Genomic DNA, 15,001 nt, shown 5'->3' on the forward strand with positions numbered 1-15,001 from the left:
CATGGACCTGAATTGATTTGATTCCTGTCTTAAGGTCTGCACCGAGACTGAATAAAAAAAAAGTCCGTGTTTGAGAAAGACGATTGCTGTCCAAGACACCGTAAGCACGTGCTTACCTTTCACGGTGAGCACTGCGCTCGTGACTGCGTTCAACGCTTGGTAGGACACCTCGCCCGACTGATCCACTTGACACTTCTTAAGCTTCAGTTGGCGCACGCCACGCTCCATTTGGATGTCGCAGGTCTACGGGAGGAGGAGAGTCACTTGAGCCAAAACTCCATACAGGGCAAAACATAGAACAAGTCATACCGGGGATCTGGTCAGAGGCTCCCCTTTGAGTTTCCATTGTCCTGGAATGTCATCCTCGGATATTTCCGTCTCAAAGGCAGCATCTTCCTTCTCGAACACCTCCACACTGGTCAGGGGCTTCAAGATTTCAGCTTCGCGCTCTGAGGTCAGACACGTTATCATCGCATGAAGCAAAGGACAAAATATGGCAGATGAAACCCGAACGAAGACCCCAACCTCCGAGAGTCAGTTTGGCGCTGTAGACACGTCCCTCCACCTCCACCGAGTACTCGGAAACATCGTCGGGCTGGCAGTTCTTAATGGTCAGCGTCAGGTCCTTCCCGTCCTTGTTGATCTCCACTTTGTCGGAGGGGATCAACTCCTTGTCTCCTTTGAGCCATTTCCAGTTGGGAGTGTCCTTGAACAGCAGGCCTTTAAACGTGGCGCTTGCCTTGGGTTTCACATGCTGGTCCCTCAGAGGCTTTACGAGCCAATCCTTGATGACCTCTGTTTTACCCAGAGCAGACCGTCAGTGTGTGGAGATGGCCGCGCTCGGGGACCCAGCGGAAAACACTCACCCGTCACTTTCACGTTTGTTGACGTCTTCAACTCAGCCTGGCTGGCCACTTCGCAGGAGTAGCAACCAGCGTCCTCCTCAACGGTGTTTTGAATGGTCACAGCGTGCGCCAGCCCAATGATGTTGATCTGGAACTTCTTTTCCTGCTTCTTCAGGACCTCGTCGTTCTTCCTCCAGATGACATCTCTCTCCTTGTTCAGCTCGCAGGACAGGTAGAGCGGCTGACCCTTCACAGCCGACATCTCTGGCTCCAACTCCTTGATCCATTTTACAGGGAGCTCTGAAAACGAGAACGACCAATTCAGGCGAGATCCTGACAGTACAGCATCAAGCCTATGCCCAAAGACCTACTCACAACAGGATGACCACGAAGGAGCAACTACACACCTTCGACAATGAGCTTGGCGGTACAGCTGATCTCCTTGCCGGCGTTCTTGGCGACGCAAGTGTACTCTCCGGTGTCCGACAGCTGCACGTCTTTAACCATCATCTTACGGTCTTTGCCGTCTGAGGTGAACTTGTGTTTGGGGCTCTCACGCAGGTTGCCGCCATCCTTCATCCACGAGGTGACGGCGGTGGACGGCGACACCTGGCACTCAAAGACGGCCGCAGAGCCGATGGACTCGGCCTCCTGCAGCACAATGTCCTCCAGCTTCTTGATGAACTTGAGCGGCACCGCTTTGAGTTTGAATCCTCCAAAAGGCTCCTCCGGAGGTGTAGGAGCGCCTCGTCCGGCAGGTCTGAGACCACGTCCCCTGCCTTCACCGGGCGATGGCGTCAACTTGGCTGAGAGACCAATGAAAGGGACGGCGGGACTTTCAGGAAAGGCAGATGTTTCCGGGCGAATTTCGTCAACGACGACTTACGTTTGAGGCCTCTTCCTCTTGCCCTTCCTGCTTCCTCTGCCGGCTGTCCCTCTGCTCAGAAAGACAAAGCTATGAGCTACTTGCAAACAGCATCTGCTCTTAAACAGTGTCAGTGGAATGAAGGTGGAGAAATGAGTGTGAATGAGTGTCGTGCTACATTAATCAGAGAAAGTACAGGAATGACATGAAGATGACGGCGACAACGCCCAAGTGGACGGGAATGACATCACAACGTAACCGGTGAGGTTGAGGACCACCAAACACAGGTGAGCGGTGTGAAGATGGAGGCATGACCATGGCAATGAGTTGAGATTATTTGGTGCATGAAGGATGGCTCTGTCGCAGGTGGTCCCGGGGCTCCGACGTCTCACCTCTCCTGGTCGCCCCCGGCACCTCCAGAGCGCCCTCCTCCTCCTCCCCTTCACCTTCCCAGTCTTCATCAGGAACCAGTTCCCAGCCCCAGGCCTCTTCCTCTTCTGGCTCCGCCTCCTCGTCCAGCCTGAGGTCCTCCTCAAACACCTCCTCTTCTGGCTGAGTCGCTACTTTTCTCATCTCGACCGCTCCGGGAGAAATTTCCTTGACCAGAGGAATCGTTTCCTTGGGCGAGGGCGTTTTGGCTCCTTTCTTAAGAGTGGCTGCATCTGGGGAGTCCTTGGGTGAAACTGTTTTGGGAGTTTTTCGGAGTTTATAGGCAGCAGGAATCCCTTCGGTTTCTTTGCTCTTCTCCACTTTGGGCGATGGTGTCTTTTTCAGCTGAATTTTCTTGATTTGCTCCTCAGGTGTCAAATCAACTTCTTTCTGATCCTTGGCCTTGGCTGTGACTCCCTTCCTGAGCTTCAGTCGTTTAGGCTCCTCTGAAACTTGATCGGCTTTCTTCAAAGGAGATGGCGCTTGAGAGGGAGTCTTCTTTGATGGAAGTGGCTCAGGGTCTCGCTTCTTCTCCTCCGCTTGAGGGGTCTCAGGTTTCTTTGGTGTAGCAAGTGGTACTTTCACTTCTGGTTCAGCCACAGGGACTACACGGTCCTCTGTTGGCCCCTTCTCTTCAACGGCTGACGGTTTCTTCTCTGGTTCAATAGCTTGGTTTGAAGGCCGAGAGAACGGCTTCAGAGCCACCTTCTGTGGCGCTGCCTCGGGCTGCCCTGTTGGGGTTTTCTTTACCTTTACTGGCGCTTTAGCATCTTCCTCCTCCTCCGATTTTTCCTTGGGTACTCGCGTTGGCACCTTTGCCGAGGGCTCCTTTACCTCTGTTGGTACCTTCTGAGGGATCTTCTGTGGTTCCTCTGCCTCAATCTCCCTGGGAAGCCTGGATCCCTTTTGGAAAGCTTCTTTGGTTTTCTCCGGCTTTTTGGCAGCTTGAACCGGCTTCTCAAAGGGTTTTAGTTTGACAACTTCTTGTTCCACTTCATCGGAAGGCAGTTTTTTCACTTTTTTCAAGGCAGCAGCAGCAGGAGGGCCTGCTTCCTCCTCCGTAGTTTTGGCAGATTTCTTCCGCAAAACCACTTCCTCTGGTCTGTCATCTTTTGGAGTTTCTTTTTGACGGCTCCATTTAGGCTCAAGGTCTTCTTTTTCTAATTCTTGTTTTGGCTTTGGAATTTCCTGCTTTTTCTCCACCTCTGCTTTGTCTCTCGGTGTCCACTCCTCTCCAGAACTCCTGCTTGTAACCGTCATCTCGACTGCACGCTCTTCATGCACCAGCTGGATTATGTCAACTTGCGTGGTCCTGGTGGCCTCTCCGAGTTTCTGCTCCTTCTCAGCCTCTTTAGGTGACACCGACAGAATCTTCTTGAGCTGGACCTTTTCCAGCCCCTGCTCCACCTCTTCCCTCGAGACCGGAGTGGCTTTCCTGAGAGTCGGGACCTCAAATGTCCCTGTCTCCTCCGTGGGAACTTTACCTTTTTTTAGCCGAGCTGGTTCTGAGGCAGGACAGGTTCAAGTTACCAGAAACCGATAGACAAACAACACATCCGACAATAGACTCGAGACAGAAAGAACGAGTAGAAACAAGTGAATGTGTCATGATGTAAAGCCGACGGGAGCGCCATCCCTACCTTTCTTGACTCCCGCCGGTGCTTGAACTGGTCCCTTGGTTTCATCTAAAGGTTGAAAAGGTTGTTATCAGTTATATTTTTTGTGGAAATTGTTGGACCTTACAGGCCTGGATAAAAGCATTCAAGACCCCAACGATGCATCGAGTCGTAAACAAGAAAACAAAGACCCTGCCTGACAAACTACCTGTCACGGGGGCCACTTTCACAGATTTTTCTTCTGCCACAACCTTCACAGTGGGATCTTCAGCCTTCACAAGCGGCTTGACCGCTTCAAAATTGACAAACAAATCAAAAGGGGGGAAAAAAAGGAGATGTTGCAGTGAAAAGAGTCGAGAAGGTGTTTGGACCGAAGAGCCGTCACAGGAGCATTGCATCTTGGCTACCTGGCTTGGTCCGGGCTTCTTGCAGCTGCTCAACCTCATCTGGCGTTTTGACTTCAACTGGTGTCGGTGCTTGGCGATCTTTGAGTACACGGTCGACAGAAAGATTTGCATCTTGACCAGAGTCGACCTCAGAATGCTGTCAACATTGTGCGCAAGAGTGACATTCAAAGACTTTGCTACCTTTTGATGGAACCGCAGGCTTGGCTGCCAGTTCCTTGACCGGCGGTCGCAACTCCTCCACCGAAGCTTGGAAAGGAAATCAAAAGACAGTCAGAGCGTCCGTGCAGGCAACGCCAAGGACAACAAGCACATGTACAAACAGACAGAAAGACAGACAAACAGACAGAGACCAAAGAGGTTAATGTGCACGGTTCGGAACAGGGTGCGATGCAAGACGTGGTGGTTTTAGAAGAGGCGGCATTGAAATGCCTGTTGGTGCCTGAAGACAATGTGACTGCCGACGCAAGGCCGACGTGCTGGACTCATGTTCAAAGTCACACAAACACGTGCTCGTGACACGCCACACGCTTCTCTTGATACCTCTGCGGACATTTTGAGACCAAAGCCCGTTTTGGTCCCTGTCCTCGGTCTGCGGGGACTCCGTTTCATCTGTTACTGAAGGTTCTTGGGCCGAGGCCATCAAACTAATCTCATCTTTTGCTGAATCAACTTTTCCTTGCTTTTCCTTGCACTCTGGTTTTCCGAAATTAGGACGCTCTCTGCTGGGTGTCCCTCCCTCTCTAATCATCTCTCTCTGACATTCATCCATCACAGGTGACTTCCTTTCCATCTGCTGCTTCAGTTCTGCTTGTGTCAAACTCTGAGTTGTGAGTGTGTCTGGAACTCTTTGTTCCACCTGTTGATGTCTGGGTAAATCCTTTGTGACACGAATGTCAGCCTCCTGTGACATTTGAGCTTTCAGTTTAGAAACATCCGCTAATTCAGTGAAAGTCGCGGCACAATCAAGAGGATCCTCGGCCATGTCTGAAATTTGCTCATATCCTCGTGCTCTTTTGGGGACCTGGGACTTGAGGACTTCTGCTTGATTGTCTGCAGCTTCCACATCTGTTGAAGGTTTTCTGTCCATTTTTTCGGGTTGTCTTTCTGAAACATGACCATGTTGATCCTGAACCACGAAGGCATCGGCACACACATCTTCTACAGAAATGTGTTTGGCTTTGCTTAAACTTTGTCTTTTCTCTTTCAGGGATTTGGATCTGAATTTGAGTGCGGGCTCAGCAGCTCCTTCCCTTACCGAGTTCTTGACTGATTTGGAAGCATTTGCCTCTTGTCGTGTCTCAGTTTTTATCATTTGCATTTTTGGAGACACTGTGGATTGGACTTCAGCGGTTGTCAGGAGTAAAGGACTTGTCAGCGCTTTTCTGGTTCTATCTTGAGACTTTTCCGTAAACTCAACTACCTTTCTCTCTTTTTCATGTCCTGTGTAGTCTTCAACTGTTACGATCTTAGCTGAAGCAGGCCCTCTCGGCAGATCTTGTGTCATTTCAAAAACCTCTCTCTGTTCTCGGCTGGCCTGGAGTTCCTTCCCAATGGCAGCAGGGCTTGTTAATCTCTGCAAAGCTTTTGATTTTATGCCTGCATCATGAACAACTGCAGATGGAGGAGACACCAGCTCCGTCACAGCCGCTCTACTTTCCAGTAGACCATTGGTCTCTTCTTGGACTCTGTGGGACTGGGATCCCCTAAATTGGACCACACTCAGATCAGCCTTGGATTTCTTGGAGCTTCTTGTTTCTGCAGAGGAACACCGTTGGCTGTTTTGGCCTTCCTCCACAATTCTTCTATCTGTCGGGACTTCTTGCTCTGGCGGAACTGGACAGACTTGGTTCGGTCTTATTTTAGGTGAAACAAACCTCTTTGTTCCATGTTGTCCCTGTCTTTGTTTCCTTCCTACATGTTGAGCTGCTTGTATTCCTTCCTCAAGTATTGAGGCCACCTCTTTAGACATCTCCAGTCCAGCAGACTCCTCTGACGTTTTTGCACCTACAACGGATTCAGGGTCTTCTCCTGCAGGTGGCTTCGCAAAAGCGCCATTGGCCTCTTGTTGTTCTGTTTTCAACTCTTGTAGCCGAGGCTGAAGAACTTCTTCCGTTAGCTCTTGAGACCCGTGTGACTTTTTAACATCAAGACTCCATTCTTCACCTGGAGCCATTGCCAGGGGGGCCTGGTTAGAGGTGACGACATCACTCGAAGCTGACACTCGACAGTCTTCCCGGCAGGCGGTCGGATTTGTGAGAACTGCTGACTCTGCTGACTGACACAGCTCCGGTTCAATCACTGCTTTGCTTTGGTACTCGACCCGAGAACCGGGTTTCCTTGCAAGCGTGTCGGCCAAGAAGCCCGATGGTGCTTTTTCGGGTGTTGAATGGTCAAGCACGACGAGGGGCGATGCTTTAATCTGTTGAGCTTGGAGAAATGCGGACTTTGCCTCCTGGGCAATCACATCTGTAGTATGAGGAAGACTGATGTTTAGCTGCTCTGCTTCTGAGGTGGGTTCCTCCTGGTGTTTGCTTAATATTGTCTGTCTTTCAAGAGCTTTACTTGACACGCCAGCCATCAACTTACAGGAGTCACTCGGGCTAACCTTTGGTTGAGTTAACTCATCCTGGATTTTGTCATGGTGAAACATCTCCAACTTAACTTGGTTCTGCTGCACTTCCTTTACAGCGGCTGTGAACTTCACGCTGGCATCTTCTAAGCCCCCCGCCGCGGATACTACGAGATGGTTGGACGCAACTAATGTCCTCTCAGGTCCTTCTGAACTCTCCCTGTTCTCTTCTCTATGTTCAGCCTGTTTTGGAACTTTTTGAGACTGACGGTCTGCAACTTGAATAATTTCTTCTGATAAAACATCACGGCCAGTTCCTTGCTTTGCCTCCTTTTCAGGACTGCACCTGCTCCATTTCTGAGGTTCGTCATCTAACCGCGTGTCGCTGACTGTCACGTTCACATCTTGCCTCACGGCTACCTCGGTCGCTTCAACTTTGGCCTTGTCTTGTCTGATTGTGCCTGTCACACTGGTTGCCTGTGAAGTTTTCATCTCAAACCTGACTCCTGAACCCTGGCTGAACGTTGTTTGAAGGCCCGGGCTCTCGGAACCGTCAGTAACAGATTTCCATGCCTTGGCTTTCGAGATTGCCTCAATCTGCTCAGTGTGCTCTTCTGCCCGGATGTGCAAAGCTTCCCCAGACAGGAACCCGCTCCTTTGCTTTCCTCCCTCAGACGCTTAAGTGGCGGGAATGGTGACGCGAAAGAGCGCCAAGAGATTAGGAGCAGATAACAGACAGACAGACATATCAGTTAAAGGGTACAGAAAAGCTACGAGGGCAGACGTGCTGCTGCTCTACCTCTCTGGCTTTTTTTCTCCAACTTCTCAATGGCGGAGAACCTGTCAGCTCCTTTAACAAAACGCAAGAGGTTAAAATTCAGAGGAAAAAAAGAATGGGAGAAAAAGAGAGATGCGGGTGGGACTTTAGTTGATATCCCCCGGGTGTACCTCTGGAAGCAGCTGCGTCTTCTTGCTCTTGGCTTCTTCTTAACCTTTGAATCTGAAGCCCGGAGTCTTCCTTTGGGCTATGGCCACGACGCAGGGCTTGCCGAGACGGGATCTCGGACCCCAAGACCTCTGCTTTTGCTTTCGTCGGCCCTTCAATCAGTCGAGGACTCTCTTCTTGCTTTTTCTCGGCTCCCTGGTGACGTCCTGCTAAACGTTCATCTTTGGCTTCAGCTTTGTCTAATCCTAGCTCTTCCGGACTGCGGCTTCTTTTGTCTCGCGCTACAGACGCAATGCGGTCTTTGTGGGCCGCTTCCGGTTTCACCCTGGAGACCTCCTCGGATTCTCTCCAGATGATATCCTGGCTTTCTATCTTGACTGCCACCACATGCTTCTGGTGTTTTCTTTGGTTGCTAACTTCTTGGTTGGTGGCCCGCTCATTCTCAAGCTCTTGCGGTTTCTCCGCTACGGCAGCAGTCTCCTTACCATCAGTCGCAGACATCTCGCCTCTACGCTCAGAATGTTTCTGGCGGGTCTCCGTCAAGGAAATTTTCACGTGCCCCGGGGGGCACAAGGCCTTCTGCTCCGAGACTCGGGCGCCGTCTCGTGGCTCGGCCTCGTAAGAGCGAGCTTCCTCGATGAGAAAGGCCGTCTCTGCGGCGTGAGGCATCTCCTGTGGCTGCTCAAGCCCGCTTGGTCTCGCTGAGGCACCAAGAGGCGTCATATGGCGGCGCCAAGAAGTGACAACAAAACACAAAGACAATCGAGGGTGAGACGAGGACAAAAACAAGACGTTAGATGCTTGGAGGGCTGCTTTGAAGCGGTCGATCTGCTGGTACCGGTACCTTCTTCTCGGAGAGACCCTTTCTCCTCTGGTTCAATCACCAAAGTTGGCGTCTTGACAACTTTCCGAGTTTCTAAATCTTCAACTTTGTCATCCGAGACGTTTGCTGACCAGAGGAAAAGGAAGAGATGAGACAGTCAATTAGACAAACAAGCGGGCACAAACGAGAGGTGAGACTGCAAGAGCTGTTCAAAGAGCCCAACACACGGCAGTTCTTCAAAATGTGCATGCAAAACCAAGGAAGAAGATGATGAAGAAGAATACAAGACGGTTTTGTCTCCCCTGTACCTGTGGCAGAATTTGCTGCTACTTCAAACCCTGAGAAGATTGGCTCCTTCTCAGGTGTCGAGAGAGGAACTCTGGCATCTTGAGATGCTTTCTGGGGAGCCTGAACAGGCTTTTGTTCAACAACTCTGTTCTCTAGCACCTTTTGTGGAAACTTCTCGCTGTCCTTTTCAACCAGGACTTCTTCCGCCTTTTTCTGGGGTGGCTTTTTCTCAGACATCTCCTCTGGTACTCCCTCGTGGTTTTGAGCAGGAAGCTTCTCTGCTACTTTCTCAGGAAGCTTCCGTGGTGCTTTCTGAGGTTTATCGGGAAGTTTCTCTGGCACTTTGTCCGTATGTTTCCTTGGTACTTGCTGAGTCTTATCAGGAAGTGTTTCTGCTACTCTGCTAGCGGGTCCAACTGCTACTTGCTGGGCTTTTTCAGTAGGTTTCTGATCAGGTACTTCCTGAGGTCTATCAAGATGTTGCTCTGGTACATCCTCTGATACATTTTCGGGTTTATCAGGAAGTTTGTCTGCTACGTCTGCTGTTTTTTTATGTTTCTCTGGTTTGTCATGAAGCGCCTGTGGTTTCGTCTCAGATTCATCAGGAAACTTCTCTAGTATCGTTTCAGGAAGCTTCTCTATTTCACCAGGAAACCTCTCGAGTATTGTTTCAGGAAGCTTCTCTGGTATTTCCCCAGGAAGGTTCTCTGGTATTTGCTCAGGAGGCTTCTGTGGTATTCTCTCAGGAAGCTTCTCTGGTATTTTCTCAGGAGGCTTCCCCGGTATTTTCTTAGGATGCTTCTCTGGTATTTTGTCAGGAAGCTTCTCTGGTATTTTCTCAGGAAGCTTCTCTGTTATTTTCTCAGGAAGCTTCTCTGGTATCTTCTTAGGGGGTTTCCCCGGTATTTTCTTAGGCGGCTTCGCTGGTATTTTCTCAGGAAGCTTCTCTGGTATTTCCTCAGGAAGCTGCTCTTGTATTTGCTCAGGAAGCTTTTCTGGTATTTGCTCAGGAGGCTTCAGTGGTATTTTCTCAGAGGGCTTCGCTGGTATTTTCTCAGGAAGCTTCTCTGGTATTTTCTCAGGAAGCTTCCCTGGCATTTTCTCAGGAAGCTTCTCTGGTATTTTCTTAGGAGGCTTTGCTGTTATTTTTTCAGGAAGCTTCTCTGTTATTTTCTCAGGAAGCTTTTCTGGTATTTTCTTGGGAGGCTTCTCTGGTATTTTCTCAGGAAGCTGCTCTGGTATTTTCTCAGGAAGCTTCTCTGGTATTTGCTCAGGAGGCTTCTGTGGTATTTTCTCAGAAGGCTTCTCTGGTATTTTCTCAGGAAGCTTCTCTGGTATTGTCTCAGGAGGCTTCTCTGGGATTTCCTCAGGAAGCTTCTCTGGTATTTGCTCAGGAGGCTTCTCTGGTATTTTCTTAGGAAGCTTCTCTGGTATTTTCTCAGGAAGCTTCTCTGGTATTTTCTCAGGAAGCTTCTCTGGTATTTGCTCAGGAGGCTTCTTTGGTATTTCCTCAGGAAGCTTCTCTGGTATTTGCTCAGGAGGCTTCTCTGGTATTTTCTTAGGAAGCTTCTCTGGTATTTGCTCAGGAAGCTTCTCTGGTATTTGCTCAGGAGGCTTCTCTGGTATTTTCTCAGGAAGCTTCTCTGGTATTTTCTCAGGAAGCTTCTCTGATATTTTCTCAGGAAGCTTCTCTGGTATTTTCTCAGGAAGCTTCTCTGGTATTTTCTCAGGAACCTTCCCTGGTATTTTCTCAGGTTTATCGTGAAATGTTACTACTAGTTTCTGGAGTGACTTATCATCAAGCTTCGCTGCCACTATTTCTCGTGTTTCCTCAGAAGGTTCCTCGGGCATGTTCTCACGGAGTTTATAATGAAGCTTCTCCGGTACGCTATCAGGAGGCTTCTCCGGTAGGCTCTTGTCTCGCGGTGTTGCGGGTTTGTCGTGTCGTCTCTCCGGGGCTTTCTGTACAGTTATTTTCTCATGTGGTTTGTCACGAAGCTTCTCTGGTATTTTCTCAAGAATTGTCGGCGGCACTTTGGCGCGCGGTTTATCAGAGAGGTTCTCCGATACAGGGAACCTCTCTGGTACTTTCGCACCTGTCGTTTCAGAAAGGCGCTCTGCGACGGTGTCACGCGGTTTATCGGGAAGCTCGTCCGGTACTTTCTCGGGAGCTTCGTAAAGCTTCTCTGGTACTTCATCTGCTTTCTCGAGTGTTTTCTTGGGAGGACTCTCAGCTTTATCTTGGCGTTTCTCTTGTACTTTCTTAGGTTGCTTATGGGGACATTTTACATGACGGTTCTCAGGTTTATCATGAAGCTTTTCTGGGATAGGATGGGGTTTCTGCCAAAGCCTCTCTGGTACACCAGGATGCTGCCCTCGAAATTCCTCAGTTTTATCCAAGAGATTTCCTGCTACTTTGAGCACTACTTCATGGGGCTTCCCAAGCAGCTTTGCTCCATTCTCTGGTATAGCAGGAAGCTTCCTTGGCACTTGATCAGGCGTATGGTGAAGCTTGGGCGCTGCTTCATGGGTCATACTAAGAAGCGTACCTGCCTCGTTTTCCGCTACTTTCTTAGGTTCATCGCAAAGCCTCTCAGATGCTTTGTCTGGGTCTTCATCACGAATGGCCGCAGATACTTTCTCTTCACATGTATCGAGAAGCCTCTCGGGTACTTTTTCAGCTGTACCAGAAAGTTTCCCGTGCAGTGCATCGGGTTTACCATTCAACTTCTCTGGTACTTCATCAGCCTCACCAAGAGTCTTCTGGGCTATTTTCTCAGCTTGATGGTGAAGGCTCTCTGATTCTTTCTCTGGTACACCAGCAAGCTTTTTTCCTGGTGCTTTGTGAGGTTCATCACCAAACGTCTCAGGTATATTGTCAGCCTTGTCAGGAAGCATCTTTGCCACCTTTTCTGGCCCATTCTCAGCTTTATCTGGGGTTTTCTCTAGTATTTTCTCCCCGGTTGTTTCCTGGAGAGAGTCTGGTGGAACGACAACCTCACAGGGCATCTTCTGAGGTTGTCCATACTGCGCGTGCCGGTCTCGGAGCAAGAGGTCAGCTTTCCCAGCTTGGAGAGTTTTGAGACAATAACATGCAGACAACATAAAGAGCAGAACAATGCGCTCGGGCACACAAAGTTTACACGGTGTTGTTGCACGTGCAAAACAGAAGCCTTTGCGCACAGACAAGACGGGACGGGGCGGCTCGACCCGACCCGAGGGCAGTTGCAGCGCCCGCTGCTGCTCTTGTGACAAAGGTGAGTACAAACATCCAAATACCTCTTTGTAGTTCTGCCGGCTCTCCTTTGGGAGGAAGCGCAGCAGTCTCAGCTTTCTTGGTCGCTTTCGGTTCATCTACTATCTTCTCTGCCACAGGAACTTGGAAGGATACCAAAGCCATTAGCGTCACAAAATGACCGGGAGCAGAACATGTGTGAAGTGTGAAGAAACGCACATGTAGAAGACCCATGAAGTAAACAAGCACAAAAGAAGAGCAACAATCACAAAAAGAAAAAACACAAAGCATGAGGAAACATTCATTGGAAGGCAAATGTGACATGTTGAAAAAGAAACAAAGAGTGAAGAACGGATGACGAGCCACACATGAACGTGAAGAACCAACAAATTGTGCCAGAGGAACAACGCTACCAGACCCAAGAAAGTTTCACGTGATGAGCCGCAGGTGAACAATCAGAACCACAGATGGGGGAGCAAGCACCAAGAACAAATCATAAAACAGACAACATGAAGGTGTGAAGAAGCGCACGTGGAAAACAAACAGACAAACAACAGGACAGACTAACTATGGAGTTGAAGAACCACGTGAAGAAGAAGACAACATGATGAAGCACACATGACGTCAAGGAAAGTATAAGATTGGTGCTTGGGCTTCAGATACCTCGGGTGACCTTCTTGAGTGTTTCTTCTTCTCTGGAGGGCTTCTGAAGCTCTGCAGCAGCCTCCTTCTTCGCTGGCTTCTCTGGCACTTGGAGACAAGATCTCAGTGAATAAGTACACCGAATCGATGAAAGAATTGAGACCTTCTCACCACTTTGTGATTCAAGAAGATAAGGGACAGCCCAAGGCTGGAAGATGTCTACCTTTTGTGGAAGGTTCCCTTGGTTCTTTGGCCTTTGGCGGTTCTACTTTGGTCACCGTGGGCTCTGCTACTTGAGCTTTTTTCAACACAGGCTCCACTTTGGAGGGTTTTGGTGCCTCCACGGGCTTCACTTTAGGCACTTGAGGTATCTCCAAGGGCTCTGGTTTGGATGCCACTACAGGCTCAGGTTTAGGAGGTCCAGTTTCTACCGCAGGCACTGGTGCGAGTGCTTTGGGCTCCACGACAGGCTCTGCTTTGGCTGGTTTAGATACTGCTACAGGCGCTGGTTCGGGCACCACCACTGGCTCTGCTTTTCCCACTTCAGGTTTGGACTTGATCTGAACAGGTTCTGGTTTTGGCTCCTCGGAGACTTAAAGTGACACGTTTGACACTCAAAGATGAGCTTCCGCTCCAAGAAACCAACACACAGACAAACACATGCACAAAGAACGTCCAGAGAAGAAGGCAGAAAGTACCTTTGGGTGACGGTGCGGTCGGCTTTTTCAACAGCACAGGCTTGCCCTCCGGTTCTGGCTCAGGCTTTGCAACCGGCTTGAGTTTGGGCTCTGGCTCAGGCTTTGCAACCGGCTTGAGTTTGGGCTCTGGCTCAGGCTTTGCAACCGGCTTGAGTTTGGGATCTGCCAGTTTGACCTTGGGATCCGGCTCGAGCTCCTGCTTGGGCTTCACCACCGGCTTGAGTTTGGGCGCCGGCTCGGGCTCAGGCTCCGGTTTGGGCTTCACCGCCGGTTTGAGTTTAAGCTTTGGTTCAAGCTCGGGCTCAAGCTCCGCTTTGGGCTTCACCGCCGGTTTGACTTTAAGCTTTGGTTCAGGCTCGGGTTCAGGCTTTGCCACCTGCTTGACTTTAGGCTCCTGCTCGGGCTTTGCCACTTGCTTGACTTTGGGCTCGGGCTCCAGCTCAAGCTTCACCACCGGTTCGACTTCAGGTGGAACCTTTTTAGGCTCTGCCAGTGCTGGAGGCTTGGGCTCGTCTTGAGGGTAGGCAACACAGAAATTAGCACAGAAGGGCTCGGAGAGATGTTAGCGACATACAAAGAGGGCAAAGAATAACAAGAGGTGAGAGGCAACCGGAAGCAGTGGCAGGTACCTTTCTTTGGCTCCGGCTTCTTTGGTGTCGGGGGCTCTGCGACTGCCTCGGCTTCTTTCGAGACATTTAAGCGCCACATTAGCGACTGATCACAAAGTCATCATCAAAGGGAACAAACTACCTTCGACCGGGCTGACGACTTTCTTCTTCTTCTCCATTCGAACTTCTTCTGCCACTTTGGTCACTGCGATAATGAACACTTCCGTCAGTCGCCTGGTGTCAATGCTAAACCCACCCATCGGACGCGTAGATCGTCTCACCTTGCAGGCGCACTGCTTCTTCCTCCTCTGCTGCCAGCTCCACTTCTTGTTCCTCCCGGACTTTGGCCACTTTGAAAAAAGGAACATTTAATCAAGTCGTCAGCCAGAAGACATCAAAGAAGACACGAGTGGGTCTTCTTGGAAGTTTGTGGTACCTTTGGAAAGCACTTCCTCTCTCACTTCCACTTTCTGTCTTTCCATTGCCTCTTGAACACTAACTGCAGGAGACACATTTTGAAAGATTTATTTTGAAATCCAGAGGGGACACATCAAGGGCACAAAATGGAAGGACTAGGGGCCAAAAAGCAGGAAGAGCCTCTTGTCACCTAAGTCACCAAAAAAGAGGTGATAACCAAAGACGACAGATTTCCGACAAACTGCGGGTGGGACCTCCGCAACAAAAACTAAAATGGTGACCACTATTTCAAGTTGTGTTATAATTCATCACTGGACGTCACTTTTAGTTAGCACCGTGAAATTTGGGAGGCATGTCTCTCACGAGTAGAGATGCAGCTTTCAAATAGCGGGTCAGGACGCCATCCGAGCGGCCCGACACCAAACGGTTCCCGTTGTCCATAACGCGAAAATAGCCCTTGCAACATAAGGACTCCTCAGCCAGAGCGGGTCACAAATATGCAAATACGGTTTTCAGTCTTACCTTCGATGTCCACCGATGAAGGTGCTTCAGGCTTCTCCACAGAAACGTCTTGCACATCTACACAAAAATTCGTTCCTTCATTATCAGTACC

The 15,001-nt window shown here is 49.8% G+C and overlaps 1 protein-coding gene across 1 annotated transcript in view; it reads right to left on the reverse strand.

Moving 5' to 3' along the window:
* ttn.2 (titin, tandem duplicate 2) overlaps positions 1–15,001 on the reverse strand; it is a 163,089-nt gene that overhangs the window by 91,937 nt on the left and 56,151 nt on the right. Inside the window, exons 84-107 of the mRNA XM_061286865.1 lie at positions 14,911–14,967; positions 14,408–14,470; positions 14,253–14,321; positions 14,114–14,176; positions 13,993–14,046; positions 13,364–13,876; positions 12,889–13,257; positions 12,687–12,773; positions 12,068–12,166; positions 8,809–11,856; positions 8,522–8,626; positions 7,680–8,378; positions 7,531–7,581; positions 4,343–4,408; positions 4,163–4,240; positions 3,964–4,047; positions 3,780–3,824; positions 2,103–3,644; positions 1,732–1,782; positions 1,253–1,651; positions 867–1,145; positions 526–795; positions 310–449; positions 117–243 (exon numbers count right to left, since the gene is read on the reverse strand). Of these exons, the coding sequence (XP_061142849.1) occupies positions 117–243; positions 310–449; positions 526–795; positions 867–1,145; positions 1,253–1,651; positions 1,732–1,782; positions 2,103–3,644; positions 3,780–3,824; positions 3,964–4,047; positions 4,163–4,240; positions 4,343–4,408; positions 7,531–7,581; positions 7,680–8,378; positions 8,522–8,626; positions 8,809–11,856; positions 12,068–12,166; positions 12,687–12,773; positions 12,889–13,257; positions 13,364–13,876; positions 13,993–14,046; positions 14,114–14,176; positions 14,253–14,321; positions 14,408–14,470; positions 14,911–14,967 (8,358 nt within the window). The remainder of the gene's footprint in view (positions 1–116; positions 244–309; positions 450–525; positions 796–866; positions 1,146–1,252; positions 1,652–1,731; positions 1,783–2,102; positions 3,645–3,779; positions 3,825–3,963; positions 4,048–4,162; positions 4,241–4,342; positions 4,409–7,530; positions 7,582–7,679; positions 8,379–8,521; positions 8,627–8,808; positions 11,857–12,067; positions 12,167–12,686; positions 12,774–12,888; positions 13,258–13,363; positions 13,877–13,992; positions 14,047–14,113; positions 14,177–14,252; positions 14,322–14,407; positions 14,471–14,910; positions 14,968–15,001) is intronic.

The sequence above is a fragment of the Syngnathus typhle genome, linkage group LG9 (genome assembly GCF_033458585.1).
Source record: "Syngnathus typhle isolate RoL2023-S1 ecotype Sweden linkage group LG9, RoL_Styp_1.0, whole genome shotgun sequence".
NCBI classification, from domain to species: Eukaryota; Metazoa; Chordata; class Actinopteri; order Syngnathiformes; family Syngnathidae; genus Syngnathus; species Syngnathus typhle.